Source organism: Papilio machaon, chromosome 7, assembly GCF_912999745.1.
Source record: "Papilio machaon chromosome 7, ilPapMach1.1, whole genome shotgun sequence".
NCBI lineage: Eukaryota > Metazoa > Arthropoda > Insecta > Lepidoptera > Papilionidae > Papilio > Papilio machaon.
In genome coordinates, this window is record NC_059992.1 from 1,807,435 (window position 1) to 1,833,720 (window position 26,286).

At 35.1% G+C, this 26,286-nt stretch overlaps 1 protein-coding gene across 2 annotated transcripts; it reads left to right on the forward strand.

Annotated features, from left to right (window-relative positions):
* Positions 1–1,617: 1,617 nt before the first annotated feature.
* Positions 1,618–26,160, forward strand: LOC106710071 (serine/threonine-protein phosphatase 6 regulatory ankyrin repeat subunit B). Of its 2 annotated transcripts, none has more exons than XM_014502049.2 (19): positions 1,618–1,982; positions 11,616–11,717; positions 13,312–13,413; positions 14,064–14,180; positions 16,359–16,451; positions 16,704–16,917; positions 17,233–17,429; positions 18,267–18,365; positions 18,654–18,798; positions 18,932–19,089; positions 19,248–20,475; positions 20,549–20,748; positions 20,846–21,382; positions 21,465–21,671; positions 21,784–22,477; positions 23,947–24,158; positions 24,888–25,016; positions 25,292–25,427; positions 25,641–26,160. In XM_014502049.2, the coding sequence occupies exons 1-19, from the start codon at positions 1,650–1,652 to the stop codon at positions 25,862–25,864; spliced, it is 5,127 nt and encodes a 1,708-aa protein (XP_014357535.2). In that variant the 5' UTR covers positions 1,618–1,649; the 3' UTR covers positions 25,865–26,160. The 2 variants fall into 2 exon arrangements, with proteins under 2 accessions (XP_014357535.2, XP_014357534.2); XM_014502048.2 differs by lacking the exon at positions 23,947–24,158 and adding an exon at positions 24,199–24,419.
* The last annotated feature ends 126 nt before the right edge of the window (positions 26,161–26,286 follow it).

Below are 26,286 nucleotides of genomic sequence, written 5' to 3' on the forward strand. Positions count from 1 at the left end.
GAGGTAAATCACACGTACTTATGACAATGTAAAAATTAAGTTTATGAATAATCATCATTATTTACCGCCGCATATAAAAATACTTACGACAAAAACAGAAGACAAATTTCTTTATTGAATCATTTGAACTTATCTAGGATATTATTATCAACACATTTAATCAATTTATAGGGTGATTAATTAAATTTTGTATTCACTATCATACAAAGCACTTAAAATAGGTATCAAATCGATCTAAGTGCCATTATTTAGGTCCGCAGCAAAATTAAGTAAGATAAATTTCAGCCATACAAGCCAAAGATAAAACGTGTGATCATATTTTTTAACCTTGAGAATGTTAACTAAATAGGGTGACGCAGTAACCCGAAGTGGGCCTTAACCTCCGACAACAAAAGTCTCCGCTATCACTTAGAATATTAAATAACTACATTTTTGTATTGATATTGCATATAAATAGGTATTTTTTAATTATTAAAAAAGTGGAAAAATTATTACAAAATCACTTAATTGCAGTGACCACTAAAATGGTCCGCGATTTTCTCTGAGGGTCAAGCGGTCTTTAATGGTATCTGATGTTGGTGGAATCGAGGCCGAGCCCCCATATTCCCCCTTCGGACCCAATCCCCCACCGGAAGCGGCGCGCGGCACGCGACGGCCCCCTCTATTCTTTCTTGTGACGAAACATGCAAATTTTCTTCGACCTCTTGGAACAGCGATATGTATCGCGCAGGGTAAAATGCGTGTACGAATGTCTTCCTCTATTATGGTAACCTCTATCTATATAGAACACTAGTTGGATAAAAAAAAAGAAACGAAATTTTCTTCTGCATACAAACTTTCATCTTGTAACCTAATGGAGTTGAACTAAAAAAAATACCTTTGTAGTAGTCGTCTACTAGTAACAAAAATATCTGTAGTAAATTTCATTTTTCTAAAACCACTAAAATTAAGACTGTTTGATACCCAGATGTCTCTTAGGCTACATAAATGTTTTTCTAATAAGCTCTGCCTTAGTCATGAACATTGATTATGTAGTTTATACTTATATTTTTGGTTTAAGGAGTATCAGAATAAGGATTGTACATGATTTTTTTTTTAATCTACCTCCGTTTGGAAAAAAGCAACGAAGAGTTCCGAAAGGTTTTCATTAATTTGAGGATGACGAAAGAACTTATTAAGGTCCGAAAGTGAAATTAAAAGTCACTGGGCTTATGTTAAAAAATATACGCATCATATCAATTGTAAACAGTAATCGCGTTCTACGAAATTTTTTATATTAATTAATTAATTATTTGAATATTTAGCTATGTACATTTTCTTTAAAAAAGTAACAAAGTTTGAAATGAATTAATTAATTGGTAATTATTTCCAAGGCTTCACATATCCCTGTCGTAGTACAAATGGGTCAATGCATAAGACATTCCTAGACGGTGGCTTTGTGAGTTTTGTTTGTAAATCCAAGTTACGTCGCCGTCGACTTTATTCACTCGAATCATGCAAGAAGTCGACTCCGCTACGCAACTGCCGCAGTCATGCTCCGTCCGTCCACCGGTCAACATATCTCGTTTAAATAACCACCATGATCGTTCGCGAACTTCAGTGTAGTGCTCACGAATAGTGTTTCTCAGATTTAGGGTAATGAAGTGAGAATGTCGCAAGCGCCAGGCGGCAAGAAAGGTGGCAAAGGACCACCGAAGAAGAACATAGATGATGACAAAACTACAGCAGCTAAGAATACAGAAGAAAAAGAAGAGACGTCTTCCAACAATGGCGATAAGAAGGAGGTTAAGGAGACCAACGGAGATGTGCCGAAGCCGCCTAGTGCAGGTGTTAACATGCGGGATGCGGCGACAAAGATATTGGGACTGGCGCAGAAGGGGGAATGGTCGGCGGTGGAACAGACCCTTAAGGTGCTGGAGAAGTTGGTGGCTGCTGGCGGCGAGGACACTGTAACTGTGCCTATGGCTGGCATACTTGATCCGGTAATATTGATATTAAGTTAAAATGTTCATTTTTCACAAATCACATTATGTCTGTTCCACTTTATTGGCCTATATATTTTGCAAATAACATGTACTTCAAAGGTTGAAAATACCAACAAAGACAGGCAGAGAATCAAGAAGACTTCTAATCTGATCGACAGGAACATTTCTACTTGGACCTTATGACAAATGTGTATTTTGATCGTACTGTTACTGTTTTTTTTTCTTTTTCCTTATTCGAAAGGGTTCAACATAAAGTTTACAGAACGAATAGCATTCGTGGAAATGTCCATGTACTACTGTAAGGACTCTTAATCTAACTATTTACCCTTAGCATCAACTCCTGCGATTAAAGTTAACATTTACATAAATCCCGATAAGTTCGTTACTGTACGTTACGTGCTGTTATAATTTGATTTTTTATGGCCGTGAATTAAGAAAAGCATTTCCATTAATTTTGTTTTTACGATTGTGAGAAGGCCACAATATTAAACCACTATGAGGTTTCAGATTTACACCAAACCGATTTTTGCTTTTAACTTTTTTTTTATTTACTGTTGTTGCTTTTTCGATATAAAGAATTGATCTTTTATCCATTTCATTATCTTTTAAAAACAATTATTCTTGTTCGTTTATATTTACTTCTATTTGATTTAAATATATCTTCTCATTTTTCTCTTGATTATCTAGAACAGGGATCCCCAAACTATTTTGGACAAGTGACTCCCACTTCCAAAATGAACCGTTTCCACAGACCCCCATGGCCAAATTATCTACTTTGAAGATCAATTATTGTTATTATTTTTATTTTTCACTCTGACTCAAGAGAGGTCAATAGAAGAAGACAGAGTAAAAATTAGCAATGCTTTAAGTTCAATATCGACCCCAGGGGGTCGATGTCGACCCCTTTAGGAATCCCTGCCTAGAAGATGACTGAAGATTGCAGTTTAATGATTAAATGTATTTTTACATGCATTTACCTATGAAAGTTACCAATTAATATAGTTATCTTGATAGATATAGATCTAGGTATTGATTAATCAAATAAAATCACAAACGGTCTTTACAATGCCAAAAAATCTGGGCCTGTCTAGGTGTTCTCTTATTAATGATAAATTACTAATAGTAGGTATAATAGGTTACGTCTAAATCTGTATATTTTAATAGACGCATAGGAAAAAAAGCCAGCAGTTCACAGGAAGAATGGTCACCGCTACTACTACAAGTCAATAGATTAATCTAGATATGACTGGCAGATTATCTGGCAGTAGAATTCAAGACATCCTGTGACACCTAATTTAATAAAATAGCTGTAACAATAAGCATGGTCAAGCCTTCCACATTTAGTGTCCCGCAATTTTTTGTTAAAACAATCTTGATTACTTATAAGTTGGAAAAACCTGCATAGAGTGGTTGTGGGGTTCAGTCGCGTCTCCCCATAGCGCTGTTATTCGATATCTTGGCAACGGATCGCGTGCAGCCCGCCACGAGACATCTCGCCTTTTTACTGCTCTTACTGCGACCCCACCAGATCGATGGAAAAGTTTATCATGTATGATTAGTTTTGTTGGATCGACACGATAGGCATGTCTGTACCTTTAATGCTTCGTAAGATAAATAATAATAATAGGCAATATATTTAGAAGAAATAAGGCAGAGTAAAAGAAGTAGAGCTATGATTACGTTGATATGTAAGAGTGTGGTCACACAGGTCTTTATGTAGTATGATTGTCAGGTCCCAAGGTCACAACAACTGTTCAATTACAGAACATTCTTCTTATTTTTTTTGTATGTTGCCAGTGGAAATGGACAGTAACAACAACAGTGATGAGCCATTTATTCCAATAATTAAATCCAAACTAGCTGGAAAATTTACACCATATAATGGGTAACGCAAAATATGAACTGCTACAGCTCATCAATTAATGTAAGATTCAGGGAAAACAAAGTTTGGGAAAGGATATTCTGGCTAAAAAACTTACGTCAGTGATTCAGAAAGAACACTATTGAGAGCTGCGGTTCGTGTCAACGTCGTCAATTATGTCAAAATTAGACTGAGATTTTTGGTGTACTTTACGCCCGAAAGAGATGGATACATAGATATGGGGCGTTGCACAAATTCTAATAATATTTTGGCGATAACGATAAAATGGCGATTGTCACAATTATTCGTGCTAGGCCCACTGATTATCGCCAATCTTCGAAATGTTACTAGACATTAATGTTAAATAATTTCTGGAAGATAACACTAAATATATTTATATAATAACTGGAAATAAAAAGAAAAAGAAGTTTTACGTCAGATTAAGTAGAGGTAAATTTTAAACACTAATTTTTCTAAGGCTAACCTTCGAAATGTTATTGCGTATATACACGAGCGGAATTTAGACCAATATTATTTTAAGTGTCAAGGACTATGAATGAAAAAAGTTTACGTCATGCAAAGTTTAATATGATAATATTAAAAAAGATATCAACACATTGAATACAAAAAAATAATCAACATGTTAATTGTTATCAAACACACATACACGTACACACACACATACGCAAGCACAAATACAAACACACACATACACACACGTGCGCGCTCGCGCACACATACAAGCATATTGTATGAATAAGTACCTATTTAAGCGTAGATTAAGAGAAGGCACTAACTCCTGTAACACAGGTCCCCACCTACCACAGGGGGCAGAGTCCTAAGAAATTGTAAAAATGTTTGTGGATCAATATTTTTTTTTTCTTGGTATTACAGCCGGTATGATAACATTCTTGAAATTGGTCTTCAATTTGTATATTTTGTTTTTTTTATTAAACGTAACATAAAATATTATATAACTGAATTATTATTTATTTATTTATATAAGTTACCCGTACACAAAATCTAGTACAAAATATTTTAATTAAGGTGCACTTTATTCATTACTAGCTTTTACCCGCGAATAAAAAAAATGCACACAAGAAAAAAAAGTTCCTATGTCCGTCTCCTAGTTCTAAGCTACCTCCCCAATAATTTTCAGCTAAATCAGTTCGACCGATCTTGAGTTATAAATAGTGTAACTAACACAACTTTCTTTTATATATATAGAGATTAAGATGTCAAAACCAACAACGGACGTTAAGGTTTTTTTTGCTTTTCATCTTTGATACTCGACAAAAATCCAAACTTATCATATTAATCTTACTAATATTATAAATGCGAATGTTTAGATGGATGGATGGATGGATGTTTGTAAGAAGGTATCTCTAAAACGGCTCAACGGATGTCAATGAAATTTATCATACGTGTAGAACATAGTCTGGAAGAACACATGTGATACTTATTATGTTTTTTGGAACGAAGTTCCTTATCGCGCGTTGTGAAAGGGGGCTAGACGGAAAAAATTCTTACGAAAAGTTGTCACGACACTTTTTGCTATAGTAAGTATGTTAACGACGAATGAGCGCTACTTCACCATGACAACGACGTGACAATATATAACGAAAATTCATAGAAATAAAATGTACTTCTTGTGAAGACTTAAGTTTTTTATTCATAGAATAAACATTGGTTCCTTCACTATTTAATAGAAAGGAACTTCGTTCCATCCGGGTGTCGCTTGACACCTCTCAAGTTTTTTTTTTTAATTCCTCGCGGACGGAGTCGCGGTCGACAGCTAATACCAAATACTACTTATTTTCAAAATGTCATTCAACAAACTTTCACGAGCCGTTTCCCCCTTTCCAAATTAATTATGATAATTCCATGTTTATGAAACGATATCGCAAGTCGCCGTTGGAAGGCTAAAAAACTTTCTTTACAAAATGTTTCATTTCATACCGACTTGAATAAATTTCACATTCAAAGAGGGCTATGTTACATCAGTGGCACATAAATTCCATTAGCTAGTTTGGGGTTCTGGGAAATGAATACACATAAATTGTGTTTGAGTTAAAGGTAGGATAGGTAAGAAAGGTATTGATTCTTAAAATCCAAGACAAAATGTTTTTGTACATTTCCAGCAGAGTAACCTTTAATTTCATCAGCACGTGCTGACAAACACAATTCAGTAATTCGTAAAGTAGTATTTTATAGAAGGAAATAAATTATTAATCACAAATAAATGTTACTAGCTGTCGCCTGCACTCCGCTTATTCGAGATTTAAAAAAAACCTAATAAGTTACGTATGTGTCCTTCCAGACTATGTTCTACATCTGTACTAAATGTTATCAAAATTTGTTCAGCTGTTCCGGAGATACCTTCAAAAAAACATCCATCCATCCCATCTATTCATCTAAACTTTCCCATTTATATTAGTAAGATAGAACCTATATAAGAGAAAACTTTATAAAAGCAGTACCTGAAGTTATAACCAACGAGTTTTAATTTCAGTTTTAATATTTTAAGTCATAAGAGAATGGCGTGAGGTAAATGTGTCAGACGTCATTTCACTGCTACTCACTGACTAGTTTTACTTTAAGTTACCAGTTAATTTAAAGTTTGAATAATGAGTCATTAAAACAAAAATCCGTTTTTTTTCACGTCACAAAAATTAAAAGCAAAAAAAAACATTTGCATCAAGTGACAACTTTAAAATTATTGAAATCCTTTCTTCAATGTATACATTCAATAATTTCAACAGTCAATAATTTGTATAACAGTCTAAAAAAATTATGAGAAAAAAGGAATATAAGAAAGAAAAATAGAATATAGAAAAAATGATACGTTAAAAAAGCAACAAGCTTTAGTCGTAAGTATTCCACGTAGATCTTGCGTAAACGAAGTTAATTGTAATAAAATGAACGATAAATTCTAAGATTGAACAATTCCTAGGGATTTGTGTTTTTTTACTTTGACCTTGCGTATTTATTTTATCTATAAGAGTGAGCCGTTTCTTACCCTTGAACAGATATCGCTAACAAGCAGAGTTTAAGGACCAGTGTCGGACCAGTGAGACCTTGAAAGCTGGTAACGTACCGCTTTCCGTTTAGGAAACATTTTTCTACTTTACCCTACATAATTCTTACTAAGCTCAACGTTCGGACTTCAGTTTGTGTGTCAAGGGTAGGACCCAAAAGTTTTGCGTGTTAAATACTGTTAATCGATGGGAGATTTTCGACCTTGGCTCCTACATCCTTGAGTATTGCTGACCTGTCCAAAATATACAAGGTTAACTGTGGAAAATACAGTAGTCCTTTTTTATTACGCCCTTTTTAATGCCCGCAATGCGAGCATTAACACTTGGTTTATCAAATGAATAACTTATCTGCAATTGACACCCGTTCGAGGAAAGAAAAAATCAAAAGTATTTTAAATTTATTTGCTAAACTTTCTTTAGGAATAGAGAATTATAAACTATGTATTCTTAGTAAAACTCTTCTATTCCATCTAACAGATCAATTATAGTCTACCATCATTCATAATTCCTTACTCATTATCTCGATGGACAAAGTTTCACAGTTTTGTGCTTTCGCAGAATTTTTTAAGGAGTAATAAGAATTTTGGTATAATAATGAAAGAAATAACAATAAACACGCACGCTTAGTCACGAAGTTTCTGAAGAAGCCAATTGCAATAATGATGTCATTGATAATGTTGAATTTGGTGTTATTTTTTATGAAAGGAGACATTCGAGTAAGAGTTATTGTGAATTAATGAAATTAACAATTTCATTAATTCAAATCGATTTAATTCCTTATTGATGCTATCCTTCTCCCACACTAGTAGGGTCAGCAAGTCCGATCGATCACTCTTCCGTCATCTCAGTCGTCATTCCCAATAACTACAGCAGAAAATAATTCCGGGATAAATCTACACAATGAGAATATTTTGTGGCAAATTAATGATATAATTAGTTGACTCCGAATCAAAAGCAAAGAAGACTAAAAGCTTTATTCGTGTCATTTTTTTCGAAAATTGTCTTAATTAATACAACTTTAAAATGTTATGCTTACAAATTTACGGACATCTTCTGGTAAATAAATGTTAAATCAAAGAATTTAATTATTAAGAAATCCATGATTCATTTGACTTTTGGACAACAATGACTCCTTATCCTTGGTTTCTAGAATCTAAATCGTAAAAAACACCAGTTATTTTATTAACAAAGGGTTTACTTCTTACGGATATGACTAAGCTGACTTTGCTGGGTCAGAGTTCCGACGTATTAATTTGACTAAAAGCATTCCATCGGATATTGCAATTTGCCAGTAGACCTGATTACGATGATGTGGTAAAATTAAACAGATAATAGGAAATTGGACATGGATTTATAGGTTATAACTAGCTTTATTTTTATGTTTGTAGTTACGGAGAATTTAGTAGCTGTTAGGTATTATATATCTATAAGGTAGGTATCTTCGTTGCAATTTTTTGGAGAGGTCAACGTCTCCTCTGGAAATATTTCGTTATTTTGAATCTTGGATTCATTTGATGTAAGATAAGTAAAAAAGAAATGTAATAAAAGTTGATAAAGTAATGATCAAGTTACGTAAGTCAAGATACATTAATATTTTTCGAAAACAATTTAATTAAACGTGAACATTTACTTATACACAAGAAATCTCGTGTTTTTAGTATTCTCAAATTTATTTATGTCTTTTCGATCGTACTTACAATTTTTAACTATAATTTTGCTTATTCTTTATTGTTATTATTACCAATTAATGTAAATGTACGGATGTCATTCATATTATCAAAGGTTTTTAAAATTAAACATGGCGATGTTCGATTGTTTCTTTGTCTTTGTAAGTTTATTAATCCCAATGTAATTGAGATAACAATTTATGTTATGTATGTCCGTTCCCCTGTCTGAATATAGGTTTAATCGAAACGCTATATATAATTACCTGATATTACACCCAAAAACACCATTTTTTCTTTGATAATTCTGCAAATTATTGTGTCACCGACGTTGACTTTGTTAACCATCGGACTGGACCAAAAACCGGACCTTTATGTATGTTTTTCAATTTCAGAATTTCATATTTATGTACATGTATCCCAGATTCTTATGGTGAAGAAAAATATCGTGATGCAACCTGCACATACACATACAAAAGTGTGTGTGAAGTCGAACAATTCAAACTAAACCAGCGTGGTTGACTAAGACAAAATCGCCCCTAACAGGTTGATTTCGAGTCCTTCAATGAAGACGTATAAGCCGACATGTCTCTGATTTATTATTTAAGATATTACAATAGGTAGTAGCTGTTAAATACAGTAGATGTCTGTACTAGTATTAATACTATAAAAAAATACATTAAGCAACTAACGAGCGTTGCAGTAAAATCAGCATATAGTATTGTAGATTAATGTCGCGACCTGAATTACCTGTGTTATTACGGTGCAAGATTTGGGTGCGCCACTTACATTCGACGTCAGAAATTGCCCACAAGAAAACATGGGCCGAGTACGTTCGACTTTTTTATTAATCTGAACTTTAACACAGTTACAAAAATAGCTCACGTCAAACGATTAGATTAGCTCTTTATATTTCCTACATTGATTTATTGAAGTTCTATAATAAGCGTGACAACCCTCAAATTTAGGGTTGACACTTTAATCATAGGAAAATGTTCCATGTGAAAATGGTATATGCTTTTTATTTTCTGCGTTAATACAACTTAATCATTGGAAGGTTTACTCCTACACCATTACACTCTCTCCACCTCCTGAATACTGAATTTCACCTGTGATGGGGCAAAGTAAAGTACGAGAGAAAACATATTCATTTGTTTTAATTTTTATTTAAAACAACTGCATATCATCCTTACATTATGTAATCAATTTGATACGATACGCACTTTATATAATAGTTTACACGATAACATATTTTATAACAGTAAATAACACATAACAATGACTAATAAAAAATTACATACTCGTAGATAAGCAGTGCAAGAATATATCAACGCGTGACTTGTTGATGTTTTAGCATTCTCATTGTAGTTTATCGCAGATATATTATATCACATAATCTATATATATAAAAGAAAGTCGTGTTAGTTACACTTTTTATAACTCAAGAACGGCTGAATCGATTTGACTGAAAATTGGTTGGCAGGGAGCTTAGAACCAGGAAACGGACATAGGATCATTTTTACCCCGTTTTCTATTTTTTATTCCGCGCGGACGGAGTCGCGGGTAAAAGCTAGTATTTTATAGATTATCTAATGCTACATTTAACAATCATTCTTAAATGACAGCCAGAGTGTTCGGCCGGTGTATAAAACTAAAGAAGCTTATTTTGTTTCGTGACCTACGCCGGAGTAGAGACCTAAGTTATGTAATCTAAAGTGTTATACGAAAACTTAAACTAGTCAGCGAGGTCGATCAAGAAACCTAAAAATATATACCTACTAGCTGTTTCCTGCGATTTCGTTCGCATGTAGTATGTTAGTCATCTTTCTTTGCTATCCTTTTTGTATAAGTAATAAATGGGAAAGGGAAGTAGAGGAGTGGACGCGTAGAACGGGGATATATTCGCTTTCTGTACCTCCCTTTTTTAGAGGGGAATGCTTTATATGCATTACATGCATGTTTTTGCTCAGCGCCCCCGGGGAGGGGGGGAGAACGCGGTAGTTATGTGTCTAAGTATGAAAGAGATAAAGAGGAAGATGTTATAATTTGATTTAAGTACATGATAATAAATGAAAAAAAAAACTGTGATATTACTACGACCAAAGTTATGGTCAAACTGTAAATATTTTATTATATTAGAGGGAGATTGTAAAATATAAAATTAATTCAAATTTTGTCATTAGGAAAATAGTGTAATATTTCTTTTTCTACTTACATCAATCTGAGTTACCAAGAAATTGTTTTAAAATCTCCCCTTGAACTTTAAACATGCGAGGTGTAATCAACATACAGGGTGTGATATAATCAAATATTATGAATAATTACCTTCGGTCATGCTTGCGCCCCCTTTTCTAATCACAGTGAGAACTTTGCACAGTCATTAGTGTGTCAGCCAGAAACTGCATGCGAATATATACATTATATATTTGTAGTTAAGGGTTGTTTTACAACATGAAATAACTTTACAAGAATATTTGGTTATATAGTTTTATAGTCGTAATACATTTTTATAGTTTGTGAGTCTCGGAGCAAGATTTTTTAAAAAAGGTTTTCTTCCTTCTTCTTTCTGTATATTATTGTAATATTTTTTTAAAACATATTTATTTTCTCACATCATTTAACACAGTAATTGATAAAAAACCGCCATTACTTATTGAACTGTCATACTCAGACTAGTAACGTGATCACTGAATGAGGCTTTCATTATAGATGTACTGGAAAATAATTACACTAAGAGACGAAAGTATTTTTTTTTTGTAATAAAAGTGGTTTTTATTTAGCTCCCAAGTATAAAGTAATATAGAGTCCATTTCATTTTAATAAGTTGATGGATTACAACAAGTAAAACGTATAATTAATATTAATCACCTGACGATGTAGTTAAGTACATTACGATTCCAACTTTAAGGCGGCTCGAAATGCCATACGATACATTTTACACGACACTGTGTTGCGGAGCACATTCCCGAGTGCTTTCCTTCTATCACCCAACTGCGAAGACATGTGCTCGAAACCAACTACGAGCTGTTTTTGTTTGTAATTTTGAATATATTTTGTTTTGTTGCAGGCGACAGGAATGACACCTCTAATGTATGCGGTCAAAGACAATCGCACAGCCTTTGTAGAACGTCTAATAGAACTCGGATCTGATGTTGGAGCGAGGAATAATGTAAGTTGATAATTTTTTGTACATTTTATTTTATAAATCGGGATTAACCGGACTCTTACACACAACACATGTCGTAAATTGTTGGGATTACTTTAAACAATCTGATTGTTCCGGCTTTTTTAAGTGCAAGAGTAAATTATTATCTGGGACCGTGCTAACTGTACTAAGCTTAAAATTCTTTATTTAATTCTACATGAATCTCTATTTAAAAAGATGAGAAATAACAGTTAAAAGAGTGTTTGTTACGTATAGGTTAGCTTCTTTGATGAAGCGATAAGAATTTTTGTACGCAATTTTCGATCCTTATCTGCGACATTAGATCGCGTTGTGCCATTTGCTGTAAAAATATCGAGCTTTTGTAATGTAATTTGCTTTCAGGGAGTGCCGTTATGCTTAGGTCTTACTAATATTAAAACAATAAATCAAGTAGTGTTAAAATATGCTTTTTGTGAAATGATAAAATAAAAAAATGACAACTTGGTTCATTGAACTTTAATGAATGTGGAGTCTTTATTCATTCAAAGGTCAAATGTGGATAATTGGTAAAATGTGCATAAAATGCATGTAGTTAAATAAGACGTTACTGTTTTTGCATTTAATAAAACGTTGACCTATTTTAATGTAAATTTTATTCATACAATACAAATTAAAATTATTTGCATGCAAAGAAATTATGTTTTATTATACTTGTAATATGAAATGCCATATAAACTATGCTGCACAAAATGTATTTTGATGTTCATTACTTAATTTACATATGCATTTATATTATAAATGCCAATGTTTGGATGGATGGATGTTTGTTTGAAGGTATCTAGGACGACTCAATGGATCTCGATGAAATTTGGCATATATGAAGATTATAGTTTGGAGGAAAAGATAGGCTACTAATTACGTTTTTTTTAATTGCGCACGGAGGGAGTCGGCTATTTTTGGAACAGACATTTAAATTTTATTATGATGTATTAATGCGTTTCAGTGATTTTCTAATCTATATATATAAAAGAAAGTTGTGTTAGTAACACCATTTATAACTCAAGAACGGCTGAATCGATTTGACTGAAAATTGGTGGGCAGGTAGCTTAGAACCAGGAAACGGACATAGGATAATTTTTACCCCGTTTTCTTTTTTTTATCCGCGCGGACGGAGTCGCGGGAAAAAGCTAGTTACTTATACAACAATGTTTAAATTACCTCTATCGAGGTGAGGCTGACACTGGCATGAAGGAATGAACGTAACGCGGACCCCTTTTCCTATTCTTTATCAGGGTTGCTACAAAATTATGTTTGTTTTCATTATATTTTTTTAAATCTTCTTTAAAATCAAGTCCTACATAAATCAAGGATTAATTAATCATCTTAAAATTTAGATTTAAGTTAGATTTTTGTATAATTTGAATTGTTGTTTTCAGTTTTTTATGAAACATGTACAAAAACATATAAGTAGTCATCCTTCTATTTCTCTGAAAAAACATAGAAAACATAAAGTTTTAGTATAGTCAAATTCAATGGAAAAGATAAATTATAACAAACCTACCCCAACAATAGTTTTTTTATAACAAAGGGATTGCTATATCTGATTTATTAATTACAGGACAACTATAATGTGCTGCACATATCAGCGATGTACTCGAGAGAAGATATTGTCAAGTTGTTGTTGTCCAAACGCGGTGTCGATCCTTTCGCTACAGGCGGAGTAAGTATTTAAAATCATGTTAATTCGGTCGTTTTCACATTTGAAGAGATTTCGAATATTTGTATTCTCATTTAAAGACATTTGTTATATTAGATTAAAAATAATATGTAAAACTTGTTGATCTTTGTACTTTTTAGCATTATAACAATAATACTGCTAAAAAGCTTCATTTGCTAACATTTCAATCGAGATGGGGCTTAATTTTTACTGCATTAATTTAAACATAACTCAATTATTTTATTACCTACAGCGACATCTATTTATAAAACAAGAAAGTTTGGAAGCTAACACTAGATGCCGCTGTTACAAGAATTAAAATTTCTTATTTTGTAGATGCTTAATTTGAGTTTTAGCTAATAGATTTCGCTTTTTTTAAAACGTTAAGTGCCGTTGAATTGCTTGGCGAGTTCATTTTCATAAAAAAAATCATAGTAACATGAAAAGTGTTAATTCTCACCGTTTTGGCTGCCCTATAAGATTCATTTTGGTGCTCAAACACCAAACAACAAACAAACAGACTGTTGTGACAACATACTCATTATTTCGGCCCCAAAAATGGTGATTATATGATGATATCATTAAAGATGATCATTAATAAGGACCATCAAATTACTCTGAGTGCAGTAGTAATACAAGTGTGTTCATCCCAGAGTCGGCAGCAGACGGCGGTGCACCTGGTAGCCAGCAGGCAGACTGGCACCGCCACCAGCATTCTACGCGCATTGCTCACTGCAGCGGGGAAAGACATACGGCTACGTGTGGATGGGGTAAGCTAGCTAATGCCCTTGGTATTTTTTATGCTTATTTGATTATCCCCATTTTGGCGCTAATGGTAGCGGTTGGTCAGAACGCGAACTAATAATAAAGATAGAACCGATAGTAACTTCAACTGGCGCTTTTAATCCGGAGCAAAGCATAACTATCATTTCCAAACAGCGATCTGTCCATGAGTGTCGGTGGCTCAGGGGTTAAGCACTTTACCTGTAACATACAGGTGCTGGGTTCAAATCCCGCCATGTAACAATGTGTTTTAATTTGATTTACATATGTTCATGTATCCGACTTTCTTACGGTGAAGGGAAACATAACCACATTTGGCGAGCGTGGTTGACTATGATCTATTCACCCCTTACTTAGGGTAGGCTCCGAATCCCTCAGTGGGGACTTAGGATAGTAAGCTGCGATGATGGTAATGATATGTCCAGGTGCTAACAATGTTATCGCTGCAAATATAATTGATCATATAATTGATCGCTATATATAATTGTTTTTTGTCTGACTACAGGATTAGCCTAGCTTGTCTAGCCTAGCCTAGTCATTATACACCTTCATATCGTATGACATGACACTAAAAGTGAAGGAGACAAAATAATACAAAGAGCGTATTCAATAATTGCATTAAAGAGTAATCAAGTCTGTTAATTTTAATTGCTTCTTTCAATCTTCTGTGTCCAATTAGACTGCGGCAACAAAGGTTTCGTTTGAAAATAGAGCAAGCTTTATTTATTTGTTCTCAACATGAATATTGTTATTAATTACGTCGCATGGTCCGGCTACTTAATGAATTCATGTCGCCTCGTGTAATGTTGTAGCAAACCATAGAGCTATTTTAGAATAGAGCTTCCTAGATTTTATTTACGGAATGTGTTCGCATTTTGCATATTATCATGTAAAGATTCTTTATAAAATCTTTCTTTTAGAAAATCTTTGCATTTAGTTAATTTGCACAAACTTTTTTCTAATAGAAATGAAAATTTTTTACTTATTTTCTGTAATTAACGGTGATAATGGTTACAAAAAGTATTTGACAAATGTTATATCTGGAAAAATCAATAATGTTATATCTGGAAACATGTATGTTGTTAACCAATCTAAGCATAGTCATGGAGGTATATGTCAGTTTAGATAGTAAATTCTCAGTTTACGATATTGTTATTAGGTTTTTGATTAGAGAATAGATTTAGTGGGATGCAACATTGGTCGCGACGGCGAGGCTCGCGTGATCCGCCCGCGCGCCTGGCACAGCCATCCCCCGCTTATTCAGGAATTACCCTCAAAAGGCGCCTGTAAACATAACAACGTTTACGGACATCTAGTAAAAACATTACTCGAGAAAACTTCTGAATTGAGCAACTCTACGTTCATGTTGCCTATCACGCAAAAATTATAAAGGTGTGTAGCGCCTTCAGGAAAACTGCCACAAGGTTGCCGGTGGTATGGTACATTCCGGCACAGCGGGCGCGCTCCACCCCGCACGAATAGAAAGCAGCTAATTATCCGACAAGCTTTAGCCGCCTAGTAAACGTCACGACGTTTAATTTACAATGCAAATCAGTCGCGGAATATTAGTTATAACGTCGCCGCTGAAGTTCAAAATTAGTAATTTAAATGGAAGCCGTTTCAGTCGGTTCCCCGGCACGACTTGAGCAAGGCAGCTCCACGATGTCCGCACGCGCTGCTTTTGTCGTTGACTAGTCTCGATGGAGGATCACGTACGTATAAGTCTTGGCGTTGCATCAAATTCAATATAGATATTGCACGAGGGAAGTAAATCGATTCTATCGTTCTATTGAATCGTCAACGAAAATTGCGATACATACTTATGAGTTTTTGTATTGTTTTGTGCGAAAGTCGGGAAGCTCCGTGCAGTGGTATGCCGCAAGTGGCGTGAGTAGTTTATGCATAGACACCGCATCGAATGAATTTCAGTGCGGGTGTGAATCAAATCAGGGCTAAAGCGCATCAGTCGCCCGAGCGCCATGAATGGTGACAGGAGGGATGCACCGAAGAGTGCCAATATGAATATGTGGTCGGGCGTGCGGAGTCCGCCTCCTATTTTCCCTTCCAGGGATCTACAAAAGCTCGAATTGAGTTTTATCGAGTTGAACAAGGAGCGCGCGCGGCAGAAGGAATGGAAAAAGCTAATTCGAGAAATGGTGTTGCAGAGGGGAAAGGTTCCGCTTCTGCTGGCGGTGGAGGCCGGCAACCAGAGCATGGTGCGCGAGCTGCTCAGCGCACAAACTGCAGAACAGCTTAAGGTAACAACGATAAACGTTTTTATCTAGGAGGCGGCAGTTCACGTGATATTAAGTGGCAACCACTACCTATGAGCTCCGTGATAACCTGATGCTGTACCAAGATATCACGTGAGGAAGAAATATCTATTTATAGAAAATAAGACACAGAAGTCCATGTAAGAATAGGGGGAAGTTCAGTTATTTTTAAATTGAAGTCGCGGAAAAGATTAAGCGTTGTGATACTGCCAACATTTGTTCCGCTGACGTATCCAGGCATCGACTCCAGCGGGTGACACAGCGTTGCATCTGGCGGCGCGGCGACGAGACGTGGACATGGCGCGTATCCTCGTGGACTACGGCGCGGCCGTGGACGCCACCAACGGCGCCGGACAAACCGCGTTGCACATCGCTGCCGCCGAAGGGGACGAGCCTCTCGTCAAGTACTTCTACGGTGTGCGAGCGAACGCTTCCATTACAGATAATGAAGGTAAGCTAATATGTTACTTGGTTCAGGTAGTTCTTAGAAGTGCCATTCTAAAGGTAGGATACCCATCAATGGAGAATATTAAAGTTTACACGGAAGTTTAGATGGTCGTGGAAGACTTTGGAGAAGTAACTGTTTCTAGTTATGAAGTTATTTGTTTGCTTTTCTTTGAGTTCACTCCACTAACACGACTTTCTTACACAAAGTTTGAAACTTCAAATTTGCATTTCCTAAGTTAATTAACTTACTTATACTGTTTTCTACTATATTGTAGTAAATATGCTTTTTTAATGATGTAGAACTTTTAACAAATCGCAGATCGGACACCAATGCATTTAGCAGCTGAAAATGGGCACGCAGCCATCATCGAACTTCTAGCGGATAAATTTAAGGCCTCCATTTTCGAAAGAACAAAAGACGGCAGTACTTTGATGCACATCGCCTCGCTTAACGGACACGCTGACTGTGCAATGATGCTGTTCAAGAAAGGTGTCTATCTTCATATGCCAAATAAGGTGGGTGATTCTGTTTCATAGGTATAACAGTTCCGACGGAAAAAGTCGCTCGATGTGGAAAGTGTTGGATCTCATACTGTGGAAGGAATTGGTGAAGGCTTATGTCTAGTAGAGGAAAGACAAAAGTAACGATGATTATAATAAGGTAAACAGGGTAATAAAAGGTATAGATCGTCAAAAAAAATATAGTTCAATTACTCCATTAGTTTGAAAACGATTATGTTTTTAATAATTTACGATTTAAATAGAGAATGTAATGTTTTTAGAAATGAGGCTTTTACATGAAAGTTGGGTGAAATGGAGCGTGCGTTTTGTGTTTAGGAAATTAAAATAAACATAACCAAATCGTATAGAAAGTACTTTATGTTTTGGTCTCGTTTCGCAGGTTAACAAACTTGTTTACTTCTCGTGTTCTTGATGGATGCGTGTTTAAAATAGAAATTACATTAGTATAAATAGGGTAAAGTTTTAAAATAATAAAAAGTGTTGTGGCTCTTTAAAATGACAGTCACTAACGCTGTACATAATCTCGTGCGTCGTCCACCTAATGCCATTGAATTATCCAGTCTTTAACATTATTGACAAACCTCATTTATAGCCTTTTTAGTACAGTAGGTAAAATACAAAGTACTGTTACTTGATTTCTGTTGTATCTTTTTACATAACCTTTACCATCAAGAACCTCGGGAACACCTCTTTTAGAGTGAATTTTTCTTAATGCCAATACATAATTGATAGCATTATTAATTAAAAAATCAAATAAAAAGTGACCTGATGTCATTTGGACCTATCGTATAACTTCCGTTTTATCGATGTTGTTTTGTTAAATATTTACAGGATGGAGCGCGGAGCATTCACACTGCGGCGAGGTACGGTCATGTTGGTATCATCAACACTTTGCTACAGAAAGGCGAGAGTGTGGATGTTACGACCAATGTAAGTTGAACTACCTAACTTTTAGTCGAAGAAAGGACCTGAAATTATTTTTAATTGTTTGAATTATTACATTCAAGGTGTACCACAGAATAAAGATTATGCCATCGCAATTTCGCGTGTATTCTCTTAAGGCAACATGCGTGAATTCGATGCTCTGCTTTGTTGTACCTAAAGACGATGATATTGAGCAAGCGAGCACTATGTCAACACATCCTAATAATTACACTTTCCTGGTACTTCGATGTGTAAGTAGTTGATTGATTACTATGTCTAATCATTTTTATCCAGGACAACTATACAGCACTCCACGTTGCGGTAGAATCTTGCAAGCCCGCGGTGGTCGAAACTCTTCTTGGGTATGGTGCTGATGTGCATATAAGAGGAGGAAGGCAACGAGAAACACCTTTGCATATAGCTGCTAGGATACCAGATGGTAAGATGATTAGAAATCTACATATATAAATCAAAACGTATATATATATAGAAAAAAATCCTACAAACGTGTACTTATTTAAATGTTTAATTTCTTTCGTTTAACGTTTTATGTATTTTCTTTAAATTCATAGGAGATAAATGTGCACTCATGTTGTTAAAATCTGGAGCTGGTCCAAACAAGGCTACTGAGGATGGTATGACACCGGTTCATGTATCAGCTAAGTATGGAAATCTAGCGACTTTGTTACTTCTTCTTGAAGACGGTGGTGACCCTTTAAGGAAAACAAAGGTAAATTGTTCTTATTATCATACTATTATATTAATTAATAATTTAACTTAATTCGGAAACAAATTGTGGGCTAGTAAAATTACGGATGGTAATTTTTATTTGAAAGTATTTCCTGATTTGATATTATAATTAGCCATGAGGTATTTCAATGATTTCAGTCCGGTGAAACACCTCTTCATATGGCGTGTAGGAGTTGCCAGCCAGATATAGTGCGGCAGTTAATCGAATTTGTAAAAGAAACCAAAGGTGAAGCTATTGCTACTGCATACATAGATGCAGTCGACGAAGATGGTGCAACTGCACTACATTTTGCATGTAAAATTACAAAAGAAGAGGTTAAAATGCCCTCCGCCGATCGAGAAGTCGTTAAATGTTTGATGCAAAATGGTGCCGACGTAACATTAGTGACCAAACATAACCATGAGACAGTGTTCCATTTTTGTGCAATAGCTGGTAACAATGACGTGATGACTGAAATGATTTCTGATATGTCAACTGCTGACGTCAGCAAAGCTCTCAACAAACAAAATTCTATAGGTTGGACGCCTCTCCTAATAGCATGTCATCGAGGTCATATGGAACTTGTTAATAATTTGTTAACTAACCACGCTAGGGTAGATGTTTTTGATGTAGAAGGTCGATCAGCGTTACATCTCGCTGCTGAACATGGTTATTTGCAAGTATGCGATGCTTTATTAACAAATAAAGCATTTATTAACTCTAAAGCCAGAAATGGAAGAACCGCTCTACATTTAGCCGCGATGAATGGTTATGCCCATTTAGTCAAATTTCTCATTAGAGATCACAATGCAATGATCGATGTACTTACATTAAAGAAACAAACGCCATTGCATTTGGCTGCAGCTAGTGGACAAATGGAAGTTTGTAAATTACTCCTTGAATTAGGAGCTAACATTGATGCTACTGATGAATTGGGTCAAAAACCAATACATGCTGCCGCACAGAACAATTATTCTGAAGTTGTTCAGTTATTTCTTCAACAACATCCCAACCTAGTCATGGCGACTACAAAAGACGGCAACACCTGTGCCCATATAGCCGCTATTCAGGGATCAGTGAAAGTTATCGAAGAACTAATGAAATTTGATCGGACTGGTGTTATATCAGCCAGAAACAAATTAAATGATTCAACTCCGTTACAATTAGCTGCGGAGGGTGGTCACGCAGATGTTGTACGAGTTCTTGTCAGAGCCGGTGCTTCATGTACTGATGAAAATAGAGAAGGATTAACAGCTGTACATTTAGCTGCTGAACATGGTCATACTAATGTTCTAGATGTTATGAGGTCAACAAATACTCTGAGAATTTCAAGTAAAAAGTTAGGTTTGACACCTCTTCATATCGCAGCGTATTATGGACAAGCCGGTTAGTGTATACGTCTGTAAATGAGGCAGTGGATAATCAAGTTGGGCTTAAAAATTTAATTTTTTTTTTTCAGAAACTGTTCGCGAGCTACTTTCATTCGTTCCCGGAACGGTTAAGTCTGAACCACCTACGGGCATGTCTTTAGTGCCTGTACTAGGTGCAGAATCGGGACTTACACCACTTCACCTTGCTGCTTATAATGGGAACGAAAACGTTGTAAGACTGCTTCTCAATTCTCCTGGGGTACAAGTTGATGCTGCTTCAAATGAAAATGTAAGTTAGGTTGACTTCATTTTGAAATCTGTTCTGTAATTAAGTAATCCTTTCTTGCGATTTTTATGTTAATAATTATAACATACTCATGTTTCAGGGTTACAATCCTTTACACCTTGCCTGTTTTGGTGGACATATGTCTATTGTAGGCTTGTTATTAAGTAGATCAGCAGAATTGCTGCAAAGCATAGATAGACACGGTAAAACAGGTTTACACATAGCTTCAACATACGGGCATTATCAAATGGTCGAAGTATTACTGGGACAAGGCGCAGAAATTAATGCCACAGATAAAAATGGATGGACTCCTTTACATTGTGCAGCAAAAGCTGGTCATTTAAATGTAGTAAAGCTGTTGTGCGAGTCTGGAGCTTCACCTAAAAGCGAAACAAATTTGAATTGTGCTCCTATTTGGTTTGCTGCTTCAGAAAATCATAATGATGTACTTGAATATTTATTACATAAGGAGCATGACACACAATCTCTTATGGATGATAAGAGATTTATTTATAATCTAATGGTTTGTTCAAAAAACCACAATAATATTCCTATTGAAGAATTTGTTTTGGTTTCACCAGCACCAGTGGATACAGCTGCAAAATTGTCAAACCTTTATATAAATTTATCTACTAAGGTACGAATGAAGTAAATTTAAATTTTCAGTTATTATTTTTTGTTATAAAATTGAAAATAATCGTTTAAGAATATCCTTTTAGGAAAAGGAGCGTGCCAAAGATCTTATAGCAGCTGGTAAACAGTGCGAAGCAATGGCTACAGAATTATTAGCGTTAGCTGCCGGTGCCGATTCGGCTGGTCATATATTGACTGCTACTGATAATAGAAATATCGAATTTTTAGATGTATTAATAGAAAATGAGCAAAAGGAAGTCATAGCGCACACAGTCGTCCAAAGATATCTTCAGGTAAAAAATAGGTAACTTCGTCTACTTTAGTTTTCCTTTTAGTTCTGTCATCTGCTTTAATTTTTCTTTTCAAGATATACACTGCTATATTTAAAGCAATTGATTTTTTCAGGAACTCTGGAGAGGAAGCCTCAAATGGAGTGGCATCAAAATTATGTTCCTTTTTTTTGCGTTTATAATATGTCCACCAGTTTGGATAGTGTTTTCTCTTCCACTAGGACACAGATATAATAAAATTCCAATTATTAAATTCATGTCGTATTTAACGGCCCATATTTATCTAATGATATTACTAGCACTAGTAGCAATAACACCAATTTATAATTCCATTTTTAGGGAAAGTTTGGTCCCGAGATGGTATGAATGGATGCTTCTCATTTCATTGAGTGGCCTTCTACTTTTTGAATTAACTAACCCTAGTGATAAATCAGGTTTAGGTTGGATAAAAATAGCTGTACTATTATTAGGAATGATTGGGGTAGCGACCCATGTCGTTGGTTGGATTTTCGTTATGCCCAAATACTGGCCAACACTAATGTATTGCAGAAATCAATGTTTTGCGCTATCTTTTTTATTAGCTTGTGTTCAAATATTGGACTTCTTGTCATTTCATCATCTTTTTGGACCATGGGCTATTATTATTGGCGATTTAATGAAGGATTTAGGAAGATTTCTTGCAGTATTAGCTATATTTGTTTTCGGTTTCTCGATGCATATTGTCGCCTTAAATCAACCGTTTAGGAACTTGAATAAACCTGAAGACAATAAGTACGCAAGGCAAGCGAGAAGGAAAATTTTTTCAGACGGTAAGTGTTGTTCTAAAACTATTTAGATTTTAAATTACATTACACTAACCAAACTAAAAACTTTTGCATCATGAGTGTTTAAAATTTAAAAATTTAATGAAGTCTTTGAACATTTTAGTTTTCACCTATTCGTACAAACTAAAATGTACAAAGTTAAGTAACCTTGATTTGAGTATTTAAAAAAATAATGATATTATCGATTTAATTTTAATTATTATAAAATAGATAATAGCCTTCGGATGAAAAGACAAACATATGATTCACAATGGGTTGATAATCCTTCCGGAGAATCGTATCGGAGGAAACAGGGACCGACAGGGCGTAAGTCCGCGTTAGAGATAGAACCAAACGATATTAATATTTTTGTGGCTCACAAAGTAAATCATTATAACAACTCGGTGTGCTTCATCATATTTCATTTGAAACTCATCCGCTTGCAGGCTTGAATGTTCGCCGTCACATCGGGAATGTTAACATCGTCTATTGATATTAATGTTGAAGTTAGTATTCTTTAGAATTTTGCTGCTAATACACAATGAATGTGGAATGTGATAGGTCTGTACAATACAAACGAACACACTTAGTATAAGTCAACTAAATATAATGTATTCGGTTAGTTTTCTGATAATATTGTTATGCAATTAGTGAAATAATGTTGGATTTATACACAATTTTATGCCAATACACGCTATGTGGAATTGTACGAGTGATGTGTTTTCCAGGTGTCGTTAGGGACACGGAAGACGCATGGCTCGTCATAATCACAGTCTTAGTGGAATGAGTGGCCGACCTCACCGCATTCGATGGAGCATTATGTTTTGCGCATGCCGTCGCTGTCGCTGCCTTATGTCCCGTGTTTGTTCACCAGTGTCTCGAGGTATCACTTTTTTGCTACGGATGTGTTTTTTGCTGTCGTCGTTGTGGCACATTTGGGGTGCCGACACCGATCATGTATTGCTACATAGATAGGATCGGGGTGGAATGATGCATCGTGGAATTGGCTAACTTTATTACTCTAACCAACATTTTCATAAGACTATCGATATAAACTATTTACAAAATTACCGATCTTACTCAAAATACAGTCACAGTTACTGAACATATCTCCATCACATTTACACGTATCAATCTACCCCATCCGTGTGCACATTTGGCATCAAGTTAGTTGATGTTTAAAAGTTTTTATGAATTCATTATTAGTTGTTATCGTAACAAAGGTTACTTTCAAAAATGTTGATGATAATTCAAAAATTCCTAAACTATTTGTTACGATAAGCACTAATGATAAGAATTCATTTTAGTCTGTGTCGTAGGGGTATATTGATGCCATGTAAAACATGAACACACAACTTCATCAATACAAAATTAATCGCTAAATGACAAGACGACGCATTAAGCTACCCCTACCTGTCTTTCGTGCCGAGTTCTGTACGAATTGGAATTTGGTCCATTTGAGTATTGTCTTCTAGTGACTTTATCACCGATCGAAGCCTTCGAGAAATTGTTCTTCGCCCTTTTCGGCCAGATTACATTGTCCGACTTGAACTACATATCAAGCGTGAGACCTTCGTGGACGCAGAACATCTTCAAGTTCGTGTTCGGGGGCTACTTGCTGATTTCTGTCGTGGTGCTCATAACGCTCCTGATTGCGATGATGTCGGACACTTACCAGCGCATACAGGTAATGTCACGGTTACTTCGAGCTCGAGTTTTGTTCGCAGTGACAATGAACCCGCTATTTTCCTTCGAGCTGCTATTCTTCGCTGTGTTCGGGCAGACGACTACCGAGCAAACGAGGGTGCATCGAAACGATACTAATACGCAACCCGCGTGGACAAATTACTTATTCAAAATTGTGTTCGGAATTTATATGCTGGTGTCGGTGGTGGTACTAATTAATCTACTGATTGCTATGATGTCAGACACTTATCAGAGAATTCAGGTACCTTTTAGAAACTATAAATACGTGACGCTACGCCGGCTATGTTGTTTGAACTCTATCACAATAATTTTAAGAATTCTCGACATTATTAAACAGATAAAAATTATTTAAAAATAAAATAACTTTTCAATCGTGTTTCAAGCTTACGCATCAATTGACATCAGCACTGCATTATAATTAAATAAAAAAAGTTGCGATAAATCTGAATTAATTAAACAATTTAATTAAACTGAAATTACTTTCAGCATCTTTTTTCGTTTTATTTTTTTAAATTCTGATTTTTACTAATAAAAAAAAGCTCTTGAGCTTATAAAATGTCTTGTATGTTTACTTAACTTTTAATCTTGTGATTTTAAAAACAAATCACGTGAAATCGATAATTTTGATGATTTTAATAATTTGAGACAAAAGCGTGTTGACATGTTTATTTAATACAAATATTTCTCTATTATTGATTTAAATTCACAGGCACAATCTGATATAGAATGGAAATACGGACTGTCTAAGCTTATTCGTAACATGCATCGAACGAATACAGCGCCATCGCCACTTAATTTGGTAACCACGTGGCTTATGTGGTTGATACACCGATGTAAGGTAAGATAACACATTTAATTATCATTATCTCCCTGCCCTTATGTCACTCATGTGGGGTCGGTGCACCAGTTTTCTTTCTCTATACCGATGTTTGTTCCGTCAATTCTGTCGTCACTCTCTTCTTATTCATGTTACATTGAACTATGTCATTCATCCAGCGACGGAAGCTTTTACCAATAAGGGGTTCATTATTAGCCACCTGTTATTTACTTCTTTTACTTCTATCATATAAATTCTATACAACTTGGTATTTACTTGTTATTTTCCCATTCTAGAATCGACTGACAAAGAAGAAACGACCAAGCTTAGTTCACATGATTGGAATGCAAAGACAAGATCAATTAAGTGCTCGATCTAAGGCAGGGGCAAAGTGGCTTTCCAAAGTGAAGCGAGGACAGGTTGTTCCAAAAGGTATTTTAACACATTTTATAATAACCGATTTTTTTTACTTTGTTATTGTTTTGAGAATTACAGGCCAAAATTGATTAGGTTCAGAATTAATAAAATGGTTCGGTCTGCTATTGACAATGACAGCGACAGTAGAGTATTATATTCTCATCAAGATGACCGTGAAAAGAATCCGCAACCATCTAAATCAAATTAAATTAACTTTCTTGATTTTAGATTCCACACGTCTATCTGTTGTGCACTTAAGTCCACTAGGCTCTCAATTAAGCTTCAACAATATGACACGTATTGAAAATGTTGTTGACTGGGAGATCATTGCCAAGAAGTACAGAGCACTAACGAGAGACGAGCCAGAGGAACTGCTTTCTAAGGAAAGCGAAGCAGATACCGCTGATGAGGAGTCAGAGATAGTTCCCAATAATATTGCTGCAGCGTCTTGAACGAGGAATTGAAGTAAAATGGAATTTTAAGAAGGAATTAATGCTAAATAAAAAAGTTAACGTTTTGATTAAGAATGCAATTTGATGATTGTTATTTAAAAAACATTCTTTTACAACAAGAGCATCACGAGTAAAGTATGAGTAGGTATTGACTTCATGACGTCACGAAAGTAAACAGTATTAATAAGAAGAACTATAATTTTACGAGTTAGGGGCATTTAAATATGTTGAGGAATTGTTCGAACATGAATAATTTTTAAATTCTTGCAAAACCGAATTTGTAAAACGATAGCGAATGGGACAAATATAACGTAGAAATAATTTGTATAAATATAATAATCATGTTTTTTGTAATTTGTAAATTTTAATAAGCGACTGCTTTGTACGTTATTAGGATTTGTAAAAATAATTTCTAGTCATTT

What these genes read in the sequence shown, in the direction of transcription:
- LOC106710071 (XM_014502048.2), top strand. Translation starts at nt 1,650, where the DNA reads ATGTCGCAAGCGCCAGGCGGCAAGAAAGGTGGCAAAGGACCACCGAAG. An exon ending in ATATAAATTTATCTACTAAG is followed by an intron (nt 21,383 to 21,464) that starts GTACGAATGAAG and finishes ATATCCTTTTAG; the next exon opens with GAAAAGGAGCGTGCCAAAGA. An exon ending in ACACTTATCAGAGAATTCAG is followed by an intron (nt 24,420 to 24,887) that starts GTACCTTTTAGA and finishes TTAAATTCACAG; the next exon opens with GCACAATCTGATATAGAATG.